At 50.1% G+C, this 17,197-nt stretch overlaps 1 protein-coding gene across 3 annotated transcripts in view; it reads left to right on the forward strand.

Moving 5' to 3' along the window:
* The first annotated feature begins 8,652 nt into the window (after window positions 1-8,652).
* DOK5 (docking protein 5) overlaps window positions 8,653-17,197 on the forward strand; it is a 148,731-nt gene continuing 140,186 nt past the window's right edge. The window contains exons 1-2 of one of the 3 annotated variants that reach the window (XM_052650688.1): window positions 8,653-8,671; window positions 9,531-9,752. In XM_052650688.1, the coding sequence (XP_052506648.1) occupies window positions 9,687-9,752 (66 nt within the window). In that variant the 5' untranslated portion in view covers window positions 8,653-8,671; window positions 9,531-9,686. Of the gene's footprint in view, window positions 8,672-9,469; window positions 9,753-17,197 lie in introns of those variants that run through there. The other 2 variants (XM_052650689.1, XM_052650687.1) reach the window with 2 other exon arrangements.

Below are 17,197 nucleotides of genomic sequence, written 5' to 3' on the forward strand. Positions count from 1 at the left end.
TCAGTGAAGACCCTGCTCCCAACCCCAGCGCGCGCTCAGGCCTGACCGAACTGGCGGATAAACCCTGCGCTGAGAGGTGTTGGCGTTCTGTGGTTGCTAGGCTCAGCTGAACGCTTTATGACCCAGGAGTAGTCAAAGGGGCCAGGCCCTCCTGGAAATTTCACTCAGGCTTGGAGGAAGCGCTTCTCAATAAGCAAAGTGTAAGGAGGACTGAGTGAGCTTCCCAGGTGGCCAATCTGCAGCCCCACCCTCCTCGCTGGCGCGACCTCGCCTGGCGGGGCCAAGGCTGCACGTGTTTCTGTGACAGTCCCACTGAGCGCGGCAGCCCACGGGGCCAAAGCTCAAGGTATTTTTGGTAAAGATTTTGGACACGTGCCAGTTCAGCCTCTGCCCTGGTGCTTGGTGGCACCCGGTGAGAGAACGGCCTGCTTTGATGAACTTGGGCGCCTGCCCTGGCAGAGTGCAGAAACCTCTGGACTCTCTGTCCGGAAGAACTTAATAATGATAGAAATAACAATAACAGTAATTGGCTGAACAGGATGCAGAGAGCAAGGCACGAGGTGTTCGTGTTCGAGTTAGAGTGGATCTCTGCTCTGAATGTGTTGAAGGGGGCAGCTTTTGGGCTGCCCTAGTGGCTCAGATGGTAAAGAATCTGCCTATAGTGCAGGAGACCTGGGTTCAATCACTGCCTGGGGAAGATCCCCTGGAGAACGGACTGGCTACCCATCCCAGGATCTTGTCTGGAGAATCCCATGGACAGAGGAGCCTGGTGGGCTACATACAGTCCACGGAGTCACGAAGGCCTTTGGGTTAATTCCTGCTTTTGTGAAGCTGTGGTTATAAAGTTCTATTTCAGTGTGTGACATGGTTTTGTTTTCTAGCCAGATGTCCAAGTAGAAGAGTACTGTTACATGTGTTCCATTTCACACTGACACTCCTTTCATTGTAATTATTATGCTTTTAATAAGGACAGTGTTGTGGACTGAATGTGTCCCTTCAAAATTTATAAGTTGAGCTCCTCTCCTTCCCCCAGTGTGATGGTCTTTGGAGCTTTGGGAGATTAGACTTAGATGAGATAATGACTGCGGAGCCCTCGTGAGTAACATTAGTGCTTTTAAGAGAACAGAAAGAGAGACCAGAGCCCTGTCTCCCTCTCTGGCATGTGAGCACCGAGCAAGAAGGCTGCTGTCTGCAAGCCAGGAAGAGGGGTCTGCAGGCACTTCATCCTGGACTTCCCAGACTCTAAAAATGTGAGAAATAAACCTCTGCTGTGGAAGCCACCCGGTCTATGTATTTTGTTATAGCAGCCTGAGCTTAGAGAACACAAGAGAAGACTCTACACATGGACATCACCAGATGGTCAACACCGAAATCAGATTGGTTATATTCTTTGCAGCCAAAGATAGAGAAGCTGTATCAGTTCAGTTCAGTTCAGTTCAGTCACTCAGTCGTGTCCAACTCTTTGCCACCCCGTGAATCGCAGCACGCCAGGCCTCCCTGTCCATCACCAACTCCTGGAGTTCACTCACACTCATGTCCCTCGAGTCCGTGATGCCATCCAGCCATCTCATCCTCGGTCGTCCCCTTCTCCTCCTGCCCCCAATCCCTCCCAGCATCAGAGTCTTTTCCAATGAGTCAACTCTTCCCATGAGGTGGCCAAAGTACTGGAGTTTCAGCTTTAGCATCATTCCTTCCAAAGAAATCCCAGGGTTGATCTCCTTCAGAATGGACTGGTTGGATCTCCTTGCAGTCCAAGGGACTCTCAAGAGTCTTCTCCAACACCACAGTTCAAAAGCAACAATTCCTCGGCGCTCAGCCTTCTTCACAGTCCAACTCTCACATCCATACATGACCACAGGAAAAATCATAGCCTTGACTAGACGGATCTTAGATATAAGCATCTGAATGCAGAGTTCCAAAGAATAGCAAGAAGAGATAAGAAAGCCTTCTTCAGCGATCAATGCAAAAAATAGAGGAGAAGATGTATACAGTCAGCAAAAACAAGACCAGGAGCTGACTGTGGCTCAGATCATGAACTCCTTATTGCCAAATTCAGACTTAAATGGAAGAAAGTAGGGAAAACCACTAGACCATTCAGGTATGACCTAAATCAAATCCCTTATGATTATACAGTGGAAGTGAGAAATAGATTTAAGGGACTAGATCTGATAGACAGAGTGCCTGATGAACTATGGATGGAGGTTCGTGACATGGTACAGGAGACAGGGAGCAAGACCATCCCCAAGAGAAGTGCAAAAAAGCAAAATGGCTGTCTGAGGAGGCCTTACAAACAGCTGTGAAAAGAAGTGAAAAGGAAAGGAGAAAAGGAAAGATATACCAATTTGAATGCAGGGTTCCAAAGAATAGCAAGGAGAGATAAGAAAGCCTTCCTCAGTGATCAGTGCAAAGAAATAGAGGAAAACAATAGAACGGGAAAGATAAGAGATTTCTTCAAGAAAGTTAAAGTTACCAAGGGAACATTTCATGCAAAAATGGGCTCAATAAAGGACAGAAATGGTATGGACCTAACAGAAGCAGAAGATATTAAGAAGATGTGGCAACAATACACTGAAGAACTGTATAAAAAAGAACTTTACGACCCAGATAATCATGATGGTGTGATCATTCACCTAAAGCCAGACATCTTGGAATGTGAAGTCAAGTGAGCCTTAGAAAGCATCACTATGAACAAAGCTAGTGGACGTGATGGAATTCCAGTAGAGCTGTTTCAAATCCTGAAAGATGATGCTGTGAAAGTGCTACACTCAAAATGCCAGCCAATTTGGAAAACTCAGCGGTGGCCACAGGACTGGAAAAGGTCAGTTTTCATTCCAATCCCAAAGAAAGGCAATGCCAAAGAATGCTCAAACTACTGCACAATTCCATTCATTTCACACACTAGTAAAGTAATGCTCAAAATTCTCCAAGCCAGGCTTCAGCAATACATGAACCATGAACTTCCAGATGTTCAAGCTGGTTTTAGAAAAGGCAGAGGAATCAGAGATGAAATTGCCAACATCCGCTGGATCATGGAAAAAGCAAGAGAGTTCCAGAAAAACATCTATTTCTGCTTTATTGACTATGCCAAAGCCTTTGACTGTATGGATCACAATAAACTGGAAAATTCTGAAAGAGATGGGCATACCAGACCACCTGACCTGCCTCTTGAGAAACCTATATGCAGGTCAGGAAGCAGCAGTTAGAACTGGACATGGAACAACAGACTGGTTCCAAACAGGAAAAGGAGTATGTCAAGGCTGTATATTGTCACCCTGCTTATTTCACTTCTATGCAGAGTACATCATGAAAAACGCTGGGCTGGAAGAAGCACAAGCTGGAATCAGATTGCAGGGAGAATCAATAACCTCAGATAAGCAGATGACACCACTCTTATGGGAGAAAGTGAAGAGGAACTAAAAAGCCTTTTGATGAAAGTGAAAGAGGAGAGTGAAAAAGTTGGCTTAAAGCTCAACATTCAGAAAACGAAGATCATGGCATCCGGTCCCATCACGTCATGGGAAATAGATGGGGAAACAGTGTCAGACTTTATTTTTTTGGGCTCCAAAATCACTGCAGATGGTCATTACAGCCATGAAATTAAAAGACGCTTACTCCTTGGAAGGAAAGTTATGACCAACATAGACAGCATATTGAAAAGCAGAGACATTACTTTGCCAGCAAAGGTCAGTCTACTCAAGGCTATGGTTTTTCCAGTGGTCATGTACGGATGTGAGAGTGGACTGTGAAGAAAGCTGAGCACCGAAGAATTGATGCTTTTGAACTGTGGTGTTGGAGAAGAGTCTTCAGAGTCCCTTGGACTGCAAGGAGATCCAACCAGTCCATCCTAAAGGACATCAGTCCTGAGTGTTCATTTGAAGGACTGATGCTGAAGCTGAAACTCCAGTACTTTGGCCACCTCATGCGAAGATTTGACTCATTGGAAAAGACTCTGATGCTGGGAAGGATTGAGGGCAGGAGGAGGAGGGGATGACAGAGGATGAGATGGTTGGATGGCATCACTGACTCGATGGACGTGAGTTTGGGTAAACTCCGGAAGTTGGTGATGGACAGGGTGGCCTGGCGTGCTGTGATTCATGGGGTGTAAAGAGTCAGATACGACTGAGTGACTGAACTGATACTGAACTGAGGTGAGCTTAGAAAGGTGATAGTATCAGGGTTGGGACTGGAGGAGGCAAGAAGCTCCTAGAAGGGGTGGTTTAAGGAAACATTCACCCCCAGGGTCTTGCAAAGGGAGATTCAGTACTTGGTAGCCCAGAGAGCAAGTGCTTCCTTAAATTTTGCACAGTGTCCCATTCACTTCACCCTAGTCCCGGCCCTGGGGAGCATGCTGTTTATACTCCAAACCAAATGAGCTCAAATAAGACAGAACAAAAAAAAAGTAGATCTTATCAGTGAGACGCAGAAGAGGTATAGTTCTGGCGTGAGGAATGATTGTATCTCTAGCTCTTTCTTCCTGCCTTCTCCTTTCTTGACTTTATACCTGACTGGGCTCCCATTTTGGAAACAATATGGCCACATAGCTGTGCATCTCAGGGAAGATTTTGATTGGCTTTTCTGGGTCACGTGCCCATCTCTGTGCCAATCCCCGTGTCATGGATGGTGTGTGCCTATTGACCAGACTCGATCAGGTTTCCAGCCCAGGATGGGTGAGACTGGCTCCTGCAGAATCACTCCTGGTTGAGACAGAAAAGTGAAGTGAAGTCGCTCAGTCTTGTCCGACTCTTTGCGACCCCATGGACTGTAGCCTACCAGGCTCCTCCGTCCATGGGATTTTCCAGGCAAGAGTACTGAAGTGGGTTGCTATTTCCTTCTCCAGACAGAAGTGATTCCCAAGTGAAAGCGATTAGACCAGTTTGGACCTGAGGTCACCTTCCCCTTTGTCCATAGCTTTCTAGAAAATGCCACAGAAATGTTTGGAATTTTCTCAAGTAATCTATGCCTTTTAGGTGTGTCTGTATACAAATCAGTTGAGATTCTTGAGGCTTCAAATTGTACTGTGGGGCCTTAAGCAGGACTTCTTTGATTGCAAATGACATAATACCTCAGTCTGAGCTAGTTTGAGCAAAAAAGGAGATTTTTTTTTTTCCTTTGTGCAATTAAACAGCCCAAGAGTGGCTCTGGTGAGGTAGAAAATGCCAACTGACCCAAGCAACACCAATTCAGCTTTGTTCTTTCAGAATTAAAGCCATGTCAGAATGGAAACTATATTCTCCATTCTCCTTGGAGACAGATGTGGTCATTTGACAATGTATCAGTCAGTGGAATGTAAGAGACAGAGGCTTGAAATATCTAGATGAAATTTTTATTTGGAGGATGTGTTCCATTCACACTCTCTTCTCCCTTCCTGGGAAGTGGCAGTTAACTAGACCCAAGGATGGAATCATGCCCACAGCTGACCCACCTGAGTCCCTGGATGACCTTTTGGGATTGAGCTACCTATCTGCCTATCTGTTTCGTTCCATGAGAGAGAAGTCAAGCTTTTACCCAATCTAAGTCATTGCATTTTGGGCTCTAATTGTAACAACAGCTTCACAAGTATTTATAACATAGTAGGCTCCTGGGGCGGAGAAGGCAATGGCAACCCACTCCAGTACTCTTGCCTGGAAAATCCCATGGGGGGAGGAGCCTGGTAGGCTGCAGTCCATGGTGTCACTAAGAGTCGAACATGACTGAGCGACTTCACTTTCACTTTCATGCATTGGAGGAGGAAATGGCAACCCACTCCAGTGTTCTTGCCTGGAGAATCCCAGGGACAGCAGAGCCTGGTGGGCTGTCGTCTATGGGGTTACACAGAGTCGACATGACTGAAGCGACTTAGCAGCAGCAGCAGCAGCAGCAGCAGCAGCAGCAGCAGCAGCAGCAGCAGCAGCAGCAGGGTCCTCGTGGGTGGGATGGATTACCTGGACTGCAAGGATATCAAACCAGTCCATCCTAAAGGAAATCAACCCTGAATATTCATGGGAAGGACTGATGCTGATGCTGAAGCTGAAGCTCCTATACTTTGGCCATGTGATGCGAAGAGTTGACTCACTGGAATAGAGTCTGATGCTGGGAAAGATTTAAGGCAGGAGGAGAAGGGGAGGGGAGAGAATGAGATGGCTGGATGGCATCACCAACTCAATGCGCATAATGGACATGAATTGGCACTAACTCTGGGAGATTAGTGAAGGACAGGGAAGCCTGGCATGCTGCAGTCTGTGGGATCACAAAGAGTTGGACACAACTGAGCGACTGGACTGAACTGAACCTGGGGTGCTAGGTCGGGGGGTTGCAAATGGTCCTGTCAGGACTCGCTTTGCTTCTCTGAGTCTCTTGGTCTGCTTCTTCTGTGTGGCCCCCACTCCCCACGCTTCTGGGCTCTGTCCATCTAGACTCTGTTTCAGCCAAACACAGTCTGAACCTTTGGCCCAGTAGTCATCAAAAGTAGCATAAGGCTGAATGCACCCACTTAGGTCATGTGTCCACGTCTAAACCCATCAGTATGTTTGAAAGAAGGCAGTGCACAAGGCTGCGCACCTGTGCTGGTGACTGTACCTCAGGCAACAGCAGCCGCCCTGCTGGAAGAAGGCTGCTTGCATGCTCTGGAAGCAGACAAAATGGATACGTATGAAGTTCCAAGTGTCAAAACTGAGTTAAAAGCAGGGGTTGAAACAATGAATCTTCTGCGTCAGACTTATCTCTAGTGAAACTGAATTGTGTGTGGCTGTGTGTCTGACACGCACACTTGTGCACTGTGCAACTCTACAAGCACTATTCACATTGTGCATCTCTGTAGGTCACTACATTCTCTTCAGTAGATTTTAAAAATCATTTCATCCTCTTTTGGTGAGAGACTTAAACTTAAAGCGTCATTTTCATTGAATGACAGCGCGATGACAGGGCTGATGGTATACTGTATAACAAAAAGGATTCTCCATGTCAGAAGGCTTGATTTTTGATGGCCCCAATTTAGTCTCAGTTCCTCTATGACACATTCTAGGGCGATTCTCTTCTTTAATCGACACCCATCAAACCAAGATGGCTCAAAGTCAGTGTTCCCAGTGAGAAAGATTCCTATAATCTTAGAGTTGAAAAACCTTTGAATGTCATCAGGTCAAAGAATCCATTAAATAAATGAATCCTTTCCTCAATAGCTCTGAGCAAAGATCACCCAGCCTTAATTCAGTCACCTCCAGGGGACACGAGCTGTCAGAGTTCTTACTCCATCTTTGCCTCTGTGGACAGTGCGAGCGATTGTAAAGATTTTGGGAATCAACAGTAACCTCCCTCCCCCTGACATCTGCTCTTCAGAAGGGGTATGTTGTTGTTCAGTCACTGAGTCATAGCCGGCTCTTTACAGCCCCATGGACTGTGGCACGCCAGGCTCCTCTATCCCCTACAGTCTCCTGGAGTTTGCTCCAATTCGTATCTATTGAGTTAGTGATGCTATCCCGCCATCTCATCCTCCGCGGCCTACTTCTCCTTTTGCTTTTAATCTTTGCCAGCATCAGGGTCTTTTCCAATGAGTCAGGTCTTCACATCAGGTGGAACTTCAGCACTAGTCCTTCCAATAAATATTCAGGGTTGATTTCCTCTAGGATTGACTGGTTTGCTCTCCTTGCAGTCCAAGGGACTCTCAAGAGTCCTCCAGCACCGCAGTTCAGAAGCATCAGTTCTTTGGCCTCAGCCTTCTTTATGGCCCAACTCTCACATCCATCATGACTACTGGAAAGAATACCGTAGCTTTGACTATAGGGACCTTTGTTGGTGAAGTGATGTCTCTGCTTTTTAATATGCTGTCTAGGTTGGTCATAGCTTTCCTTCCAAGGGGAAGGGATATGCCATTTCCTTCTCCAGGGGATCTTCCCTACCTGGGGATTGAACCCAGGTCTCCTGCATTGCAGGCACACGTTTTACCGTCTGAGCCACCAGGGAATCCCAAAGGGATATAGGGCTTTGTTTACCATCAGAACTGGTGGCACATCCATCTCCCTTCTGGTGGAATCTGATTCAGATCTCTTTAATTCCTCTGAGCTTCAGTTTCTATAAAATGTAGCCCGTAGTGCGTAGTTCCTTCTTCCTTTAGCAGGATTACCATATTGCCTAATGCCTCCTTCCAAACAATGGTAGTCGTTATCAACTCAAACAGGTTTCAGGAAGGCAGTGCAGCCAGGGCCAGGTGGGTGTGCAACGGTCCCCCTTTCGTCCTGTTCTGTAGGTTGCACCCTGCAATGGCCATGAACATGAACCCTATAAGGGAGGGCACCTGTGGGGTGTGTGAGAGTTTCCATGAGTCTGGCTAAGGGCTTAGAGGGTACCTGACACAAAGGATTTACTCAGCGTCTGCTCTGGGCCAGGCTTAGCGGGTACAGGTATTAATGAGGCCAAGGGTCAACCTCTGGGAAACTCACAACCGGCCGGGAAAGACAGGCTCAAACAAGCAAAATGTGGAAAATGATATCACCGCAGGCTAGGTCCAGGATGCCAGGGAAATTCGAGGAAGCAGGCAGCTTAAGCCGGGACACTACCCCTCCCCTCCTACGCCAAGGTCAAGGCTAACTAACCACGACAACACCAACCCCCAGGCACACGCACAGCAGAGGCAAAAGCCAGTCCTTTTCGGGAGAGAGCTGGGAGTGCAGGCAGAGGAGGGGAGACGCGGCTGAGAAAAGTGAAAGTCCCTCTCCATCTGCAAGGAGCTGGGGATCTCCGCGGGCGTGGGCGAGGCGCGGGGGCGCGCAGGGCAACTCGGGGTCCCGGGGAGGGGCGGGTCGGAGGACCGGATCCGGCCGGGTGGGCGCGAGAGGGGTGGAGGGGAGAGCGCGCCGTCAAGGCTGTCTGCCTGCGGGCGGCCGGCGGCTCCTCCGGCTCCCCCTGCCCCGTCCCCTAACCCCTCCCTCTCCTCGCCCCACTCGCCCCGAGAAGCCGGGGCCGGATCCCTGAGCGCCGCCCCTGCCTGCCCCTGCCCCTCCTCCCCCTCCCCCCCTCCCCCCTCCCCCTGACCCCTCCCCTCCCCTCCCCCTCCCCCTCCCCTCTCCCCCTCCCCCTCCCCCTCCCCCCTCCCCTCCCCCGTCCCCCTCCCCTCTCCCCCCTGCCCCCTCCCCCTCCCCTCCCCTCCCCCTCCCCTCCCCTCCCCCTCCCCCCTCCCCCCGCCTTGCAGAGGCGGGGCCGGATCCCTGAGCGCCGCCCCTGCCTGCCCCTGCCCCTCCTCCTCCCTCCCCCTGCTCCCTCCCTCCCCCTCCCCTCCCCTCCCCCTCCCCTTCCCTCCCCCTCCCCTCTCCCCCCTGCCCCTTCCCCCTGCCCCCTCCCCCTCCCCTCCCCCCTCCCCCTCCCCCTCCCCCCTCCCCTCCCCCGTCCCCCTCCCCTCTCCCCCCTGCCCCCTCCCCCCGCCTTGCAGAGGCGGGGCCGGATCCCTGAGCGCCGCCCCTCCTCCGAGCGGGCCGGCCGATGCGTCAGCTGACGCGGGCGCCCCAGCCGCGCCGGCTCCCCGCGCTCCCCGAAGTGGCTGCTAGCCGGCCGCCCACTTCCAGGCTCGCGGACTGGCAAGCGATGCGCGCCTCCTGACGCCGCGCGGAGCCGCCGCCGCTCGGTCTGCGCTGTCTCCCCAGGCCCAGCCCAGAGCCCCGTGCTGACCCGAGGCCACTTAGGGCGCGCGCTGGGCGCGGGGAGCTCGCCGGCCGCCCGGGATGGCCTCCGGTTTCAATGACATCGTGAAGCAAGGCTACGTGAGGATCCGGAGCCGCCGCCTGGGGGTGAGTGTGGACCCTTCCTCCCGCCGCCCGGCGCGGGTTCAGGGTCCCGACCCCCGGCCAGCGTGCCTGGGGGTCCCCGGCGCGCTGCGCCGCCCCTCCCCGGCTGGAGCGCCGCCGCGGCAGCCGCTGGAGCCGCTCTCGGTGTGTCGCGGGTCGACCTTTGTCTCCGGGTGACTTGGCTTTCCGTGCGTGGCCGCGTGGCCGCCGCGGCAGCCGCTGGAGCCCATCGAATGGAAATAAGTACTTCTCGGTAGCCATGGGCGGGGGCGCCGAGCCTGCCGGGTGCCCCGGTGCCCGCACCCGCCGCCGGCTTCACTCCGGATCGCCGGCTTCACTCCGGATCGCCGGCTTCACTCCGGATCGCCGGCTTCACTCCGGATCGCCGGCTTCACTCCGGATCGCCGGCTTCACTCCGGATCGCCGGCTTCACTCCGGATCGCCGGCTTCACTCCGGATCGCCGGCTTCACTCCGGATCGCCGGCTTCACTCCGGATCGCCGGCTTCACTCCGGATCGCCGGCTTCACTCCGGATCGCCGGCTTCACTCCGGCGGGGGTGGGGGACGGATCGGCCCCGCGAGGAAGGGCGGCCGCTCTGGGTGCGAGCCGGGTCGGTGACCCCGCGACCCCGGAGAGACGCTTCTGCCGAGAGGAAGGCTCTTTTCGGAACTCCGGGCCGTGGCCATGACCCAGCCCCGGCCCAGGGGCTGGCGAAGGCGCCGTGGGTAGATGCCCTCGTCCTGAGCCTGGGCAGGGGGTGTGCTGCCGGGTACACACCGGATGCCCCGCGGAAGGCTGGCTGTTTCGGGCGGAACGAACACCTGGCGCGGAGCTGGCGCGCGCTCTTTAGCTGTGTGCTGAAAGCAAGGGCGGCTGAGCCGGAGGGCACTGGCGTGGACGGGTGCTGGCCCAGGGATGGGTCCTCCTTTAGGGCTCCCTCCCTGTGGCCCTTCTCCCCTTCGCTCTTCATTGGCGAACTTCAGAGAGAACTTACTCCGCTTCGCTTTGGGCTTGAGTGATGATGGCTGAGGAACTCTTGAGGGAGGAAGAGGATACTGGAGTGATGTTTTTGTTTTTTTAATTTCAAGCTGCCTCATTTCTCTTGGCTTTGTGTCAGGCGCTGTTTCTGCTTTTTTTTTCCGTTGTGTTCTTTGGGGCGAGGGAGTTGGGGAGAGAAGAGTTTACTTTGCTAATGTCAGAAATAATGGTAATGTCAGTAATGGCCACAGGGACAAGGTAAACATCTTTCTCCACAAATATATGTCATTGGCACTGTTCTCTTATTTGATCTTTGGACTTGTTAATGCAGTAGATAATTTTACTGGAAATTGAAATCTCGCCGTGTTAAACAGCTAGACAGGAACACCTGCTGGTGGGAAATATCCACAACTATTAAAGGCTCTTTCCTGATTTGTTTTGGTCCTTTGCTTCCCTTCTTCCTTCCTCCTCCCTTTTCTCTTTTTTTCCTTTATTTTCTTCCTTTCTTTCCCTGCTGGTTACCGTGCTTTAGCACGTTTCCTGCTGGTTACCATTTTTTAGCAACTATGTCGTGTATAATTGTGAATGTACAAATATATAATTAGGGAGCAGTGTAAGAGAACTAACCAGTCCCTATCAACTGTAAGTTTCCTTGGTTTTCTTTTCCTGCTATGCAGACATTCTGATCAACAGGAACAGCTTTTGTTAGGGTACTTAACCTAATGACTCTCATACAAAGGGTCAGAAATAATAGGAACTTTTTATTTTTCATAACCTAGTGGGCCAGCCAAGTGTTACAGTGTTACAGGGAGCATTTGAAAACACCATTCTAATTTTAGATTTACTCCATCATGTCAGTTGAGGAAATGGATGAGATATCCATTCTGTGCTAGAGAGCATTCCAATAGAAAGAGGACGTGAATTATTAATGTACAAAATGTGAATTATTCATAAGGATCAGTTTATGCCACATTGTGACACATGGTGATTTATTTGAAAAACTAGTTGCCAAAACTTTCTAGTTTATAGTAATTGAGACTTTTTCCTGTACTATTACTACTGATACAGCATAGTCCCATGTGTGTGCCAGTGTTTTTGGACAGCTATATGAAGGAAACGAAGAGTAGTTTACTTTGCATTTACTTTATATTCTATAGTGTTTTGGATGCCAACAGAAGTGTACTTTCTTAGGATTTATTCACTGTGTCGGTGTTAATACCCAAATAGATTTTGGAATATTTATTGAATGATTGTTCATGGAGAGAAAAGGTCAAAAATAATCAAAATCTAGTTTTATTTGTTCAGTTTGGTTTTCTCACCAGTCAGTTTTAAAAAGTGTTCTAAATAGTATGATTGATCATTAGAAGCTGAGGAGGCTGTTGGAACCACTGCAAGCTACAGTTTTAATGGAGGCGTCAAGAAGAATGCATTGGGAAAATGGCACAGGGACCTTCAGTCTAAAGAAAGAAATGTTAGTGGAGCTGATCGAGGCAGAAGATAGCTGAGAACAGCAAGCAGCAAGTGTAAGTCTCGAAGAGTAGCAGGACTTTCTGTTAGCACACTGCAGGTGCTCAGTTCGTGCAAGCTGAACACGGATCGAACTAAGTGACCGCCTGACTTTGCAATTCATCAGCCTCTTGAAGAACCAGTGTGGCACGGTGGCTTTATTAATGGAATCCAGACAAGTGTCTGAGGATTAGAACCATGTTTAGGAGAGTTTATAATTAAACAAGAAAACAACATTTCATGGTGAGCAGCTGTTGTACCTAGGAATGCCCCTGCAGATTTGGAAAAAGAAGAAAAGAGACAAACTCTCCTTCTGTTACTTGTTAGCTTTGTGACCCTTGACTTCTCTTGGCCTCAGTTTTCTTATCTATACAGTGGATGGTGTTTAACGATGCTGTGAACTTCAGATAAGATAATATCTATGAAAATGCACTGAGAGCATACAGCTTTGGTTCTGATTGCCTCATTTCTTTGGTATAATTAGAGATGAGTTAGGGTTGGTGGAAGGATATAGGAATTATTGATTTCCTTATCTTTCTACCTAGAAGTGTCCAAAGGCGTATATATTTATGCAGTTTTCATTGGATGCAGTTTTTACAAATACAGTACATTAAGTGATTTGTGATATTTTTGTTGTTGTTATTTAATACTGATTTATTTCTCACGAGGGACCAAGAAAATATACACTGCAAACATGCGGCGCCGTCTGCAAGGGGCTCCTGTCACAGTCACAGGCCGACTATTATTGAGTTCCTCGTCCTCACTTGGTGTGTGCCGAGTCTGTGAGTCGTGCCCGACTCTGCGACGCTGTGGACCGTATCCTGTCGGGCTCCTCTGTCCGTGGGATTCTCCAGGCAAGAATCCTGGAGTGGGTTGCCAGGCCCGCCTCCAGGGGATCTTCCCCACTCAGGGACTGAACCCGCGGCTCTTACGTCTCCTGCACTGGGAGGCGGGTTCTTTACCACTAGCGCCACCTGGGAAGCCCTGCCCTCACACACACTTGTAGTTATCCCCACAAAAACACAGTATGCAAGGCACACACACACACACACATACACAAATATAATACATTTAAGTGATTTTTCAACAAGGCATGAGACATTCTAAGACCATCCCTGTTCAGATGGGCCTCGGTAAGTGGTCACCTTTAGTTGAGATACTAAGCCGTTTAAGTGGTTAAGCAGTCAAATATTTGTAGTCTTGCTTTTTTCTATAAACATCAAAAAGCTTAGAAATGCACCTCGTTTACCTCAGAAGAAGCCTCTGTATCTTCAGGTCTTTATTCTCCAGCCTCATCTCCGTTGGTTCATGGAGCTGTCCAGTTGGGCCCTGGGGCTGCATTTGTTCAGGAGCCTTGATGGCACTGCTTTGGGGGATGGCGGGGGAGGGGGGGGGTCTGTCCATAGTTGTTTGGCAAATCCACTAAAGGCATTAAACCTGTGTTTTTAGAGGCGTGGTGAATCAGGTGATTTGCACATCATTAGCAATGGCCCTGAGTTTGAGCACACTCTGGGAGTCATGAAAGACGGGGAGGCTGGTGTGCTGCAGTCCTCAGGGCCGCAGAGAGCCGGGCGCGCCTGGGAGACTGAACTGCGGCAGCAGCCTGCCGTGGGGCACGGATGGCATCGCACGACTGCTCCACTCGGCCTCTCCCCTCGCAGTGGAGGGGATTCCCAGGCAGTAATTGCCAGGACGTGTCTACCCGGCGAGTCTCAGACCTGCTGACTTTATCTCCATGCAGTTCCCCTTGACTACTTGATTTTATTTACTTTTTGACATTTATTTATTTATTTGGCTGTGCCGAGTCTTAGTTGCAGCCTGTGGGATCTAGTTCCCTGACCAGGAATCAGGTGCCTCGCATCGGGCGGGTGGAGTCTTAGTCGCTGGACCACCAGGAAGTCCCTGGGCGGGAGGGTGGGTTAGCCGCTGCGTCAGGGAAGTCCCCGTTTGCCTCTAAACAGCATCTCTGTGCTCTTCTCCCATCAAGCCCACATCTTCATCTGATCGGCTGCTAGTCTCAGACTTAACATATCCAACAGCCCATTTTTTCATCCTAGCCGGCTTCTCCTGGAGTCTGTATCTCAGCCACTATCAGTTCTATTCAGTTCAGTCACTCAGTCGTGTCCCACTCTTTGCGACCCCATGAATCGCAGCACACCAGGCCTCCCTGTCCATCACCAACTCCAGGAGTTCACTCAGACTCGCGTCCATGGAGGCAGTGATGCCATCCAGCCATCTCATCCTCTGTCGTCCCCTTCTCCTCCTGCCCCCAATCCCTCCCAGCATCAGAGTCTTTTCCAATGAGTCAACTCTTCGCATGAGGTGGCCAAAGTACTGAAGTTTCAGCTTTAGCATCATTCCTTCCAAAGAAATCCCAGGGCTAATCTCCTTCAGAATGGACTGGTGGGATCTCCTTGCAGTCCAAGGGACTCTCAAGAGTCTTCTCCAACATCACAGTTCAAAAGCATCAACTCTTCGGCGCTCAGCCTTCTTCACAGTCCAACTCTCACATCCATACATGACCACTGGAAAAACCATAGCCTTGACTAGACGGACCTTAGTCGGCAAAGTAATGTCTCTGCTTTTGCATATACTATCTAGGTTGGTCATAACTTTTCTTCCAAGGAGTAAGCGTCTTTTAATTTCATGGCTGCAGTCACCATCTGCAGTGATTTTGGAGCCCAAAAAATAAAGTTTGACACTGTTTGCACTGTTTCCCCATCTACTTCCCATGGAGTGATGGGACCAGATGCCATGATCTTCATTTTCGGAATGTTGAGCTTTAAGCCAACTTTTCCACTCTCCTCTTTCACTTTCATCAAGAGGCTTTTTAGCTCCTCTTCACTTTCTGCCATAAGGGTGGTGTCACCTGCATATTTGAGGTTATTGATATTTCTCCCGGCAATCTTGATTCCAGCTTGTGCTTCATCCAGCCCAGCGTTTCTCATGATGTACTCTGCATAGAAGTGAAATAAGCAGGGTGACAATTTACAGCCTTGACGTACTCCTTTTCCTGTTTGGGACCAGTCTGTTCTAACCGTTGCTTCCTGACCCGCATACAGCACTGTAGGTCCCGGTACTTCGGTCGCCCGGGTGAAAATCAGTCAAGCAGTCAGACAAGCAAGCAGCGAAGGATCGAAGCTTCGCCTCTGGTCTCGCTCCTCCCCTCACCTCTCACCACCACGGCCAGTCCATCACGGGATGCTGTAAGCTTTGTTTGGGAAGTATAGCTAGAGTCCGATGACCTCTCACACCATCTGCAACTACCACCCCGGCCCCAGCCCCCAAATACTGTCATACCCTCCTGGTTTATCTCCCTCACTGCTCAGACCACCAGAGCCTTTCCCTGCGATCCAGAGTGGCGGCCTGCCGCCGGCTCCCAGGTCCTGTGCTGACGCAGAATGTTGGCTCTTGCTCTTCCCTCCGCCTGGAATACGGTTCCACCAGGTTATCGCCTCCTGGCCGTCTCCTCACCTCCTTCAACCTTTCTGCAAGTGCCGCCTTCTCATCGAAACCTTCCAGCCCTCCTGTCTTATCTCTTCCCTCCTTCTCTCCCTGTATCCCTTCCATTTTTTCTCTCTAGACTTAGCATCCACTTACCTGCTGATCTGTCTGTAGGTTTTACCTGTTGATTGCCTGTATCTCCCAGAGAGCGTGTGGAACTGCGTGAGGGCTGGGACGTCTCTCTCTTCATTATAGCTGAACCCCAGTGCCTGGAACAGTTTCCAGCATGGGGATGCTCTTGATGAAGGTTTATTGTGTGAATGAATGAGTGAATGCATCATTATAGCTGGACCCCAGTGCCAGCAGGAAGAAATACTTAAAAAATGTATTGGATGAATGAATGAAACCATCAGTTAAAGCTGAACCCCAGTGCCTGGAACAGTTTCCATAATGGAGAAACACTTGATGAAAATGTATTGAATGAATGAATGAATCCATCAGTTATAGCTGACCCCCCAAGTGCCTGGAGCAGTTTCCAGCATGGAGAAGCACTTGATGAAGATTTATTGAATGAATGAATGAATCCATTACTGTCTCCTGGTTTAAGAGCATGGGCTTTGACATGAGACTGTTAAAATCCCAGTTCAGCAACTGGTTATGTGAGTTTTGGTGAGATACTTAATATTAAGAAGCCTCAGTCTCCTGTAAAAATAGGGAGGCTCATGATGTCTGCCTAATAGAAGATCCTCATGAAAGGCTTAACACAGTGCCTGACGCAGCGGAAACCCTCCCAGTGCTCATCACCGCTCTCCCTCTCACCACCCGTGCTGTTGGAGGGTGATGATGCTTGCGTGGTGCTATCACACCTCTTCTACTGCCACAGCCCGCATCCTCAGAGAGTTCACTCTTTAGTTAGGAGAACAGGTGCAACGTCTGTGAAGCAGTTACTGTACAACCACTGGTGCTAGGTCATGGCCAGGGGTACTGGCCATCGTAGACTCTTTCCTGATCCTTGGATACGTGGCGGAAGTGTCAGGAGCAGAGAAACTCCTCTGTATGCAAGTTTGGTTTGAGCAAGCTCATCAGACAAGAGCAAAACTCTGTTAATTTGAGGATCTTTTTTTGGGAGCGGGGGCGGGGGGGCGGTGCTGGCAGAATAGATTTGAAAAGTTGGTTAATTAATGGCCAAATTTTAGGCGGAACTATTTTCTCACCCCTTTGGTTTCTTAATTTCACTTGACCCAGTCTGCCAGAGACGTTTCATTTTTCATTTAGGGTTTTGGGATGCAGAGATGATCAGGACTCTGCGCATTAAGTTATATTGCTTACTAACACTGAAATCATAGGAATGGAATAAATTAACCACACGCCATGAGTACGGTCGCTCAGTCGTGTCCGACTCTGCGACCCCTGGACTGTAGCCCCCAGGCTCCTCTGTCCGTGGGATTCTCCAGGCAGGAATGCTGGAGTGGGTTGCCATGTCCTCCTCCAGGGGGTCTTCCTGACTCAGAAATAGGAC

The sequence above is a fragment of the Budorcas taxicolor genome, chromosome 13 (genome assembly GCF_023091745.1).
Source record: "Budorcas taxicolor isolate Tak-1 chromosome 13, Takin1.1, whole genome shotgun sequence".
Classification (NCBI taxonomy): domain Eukaryota; kingdom Metazoa; phylum Chordata; class Mammalia; order Artiodactyla; family Bovidae; genus Budorcas; species Budorcas taxicolor.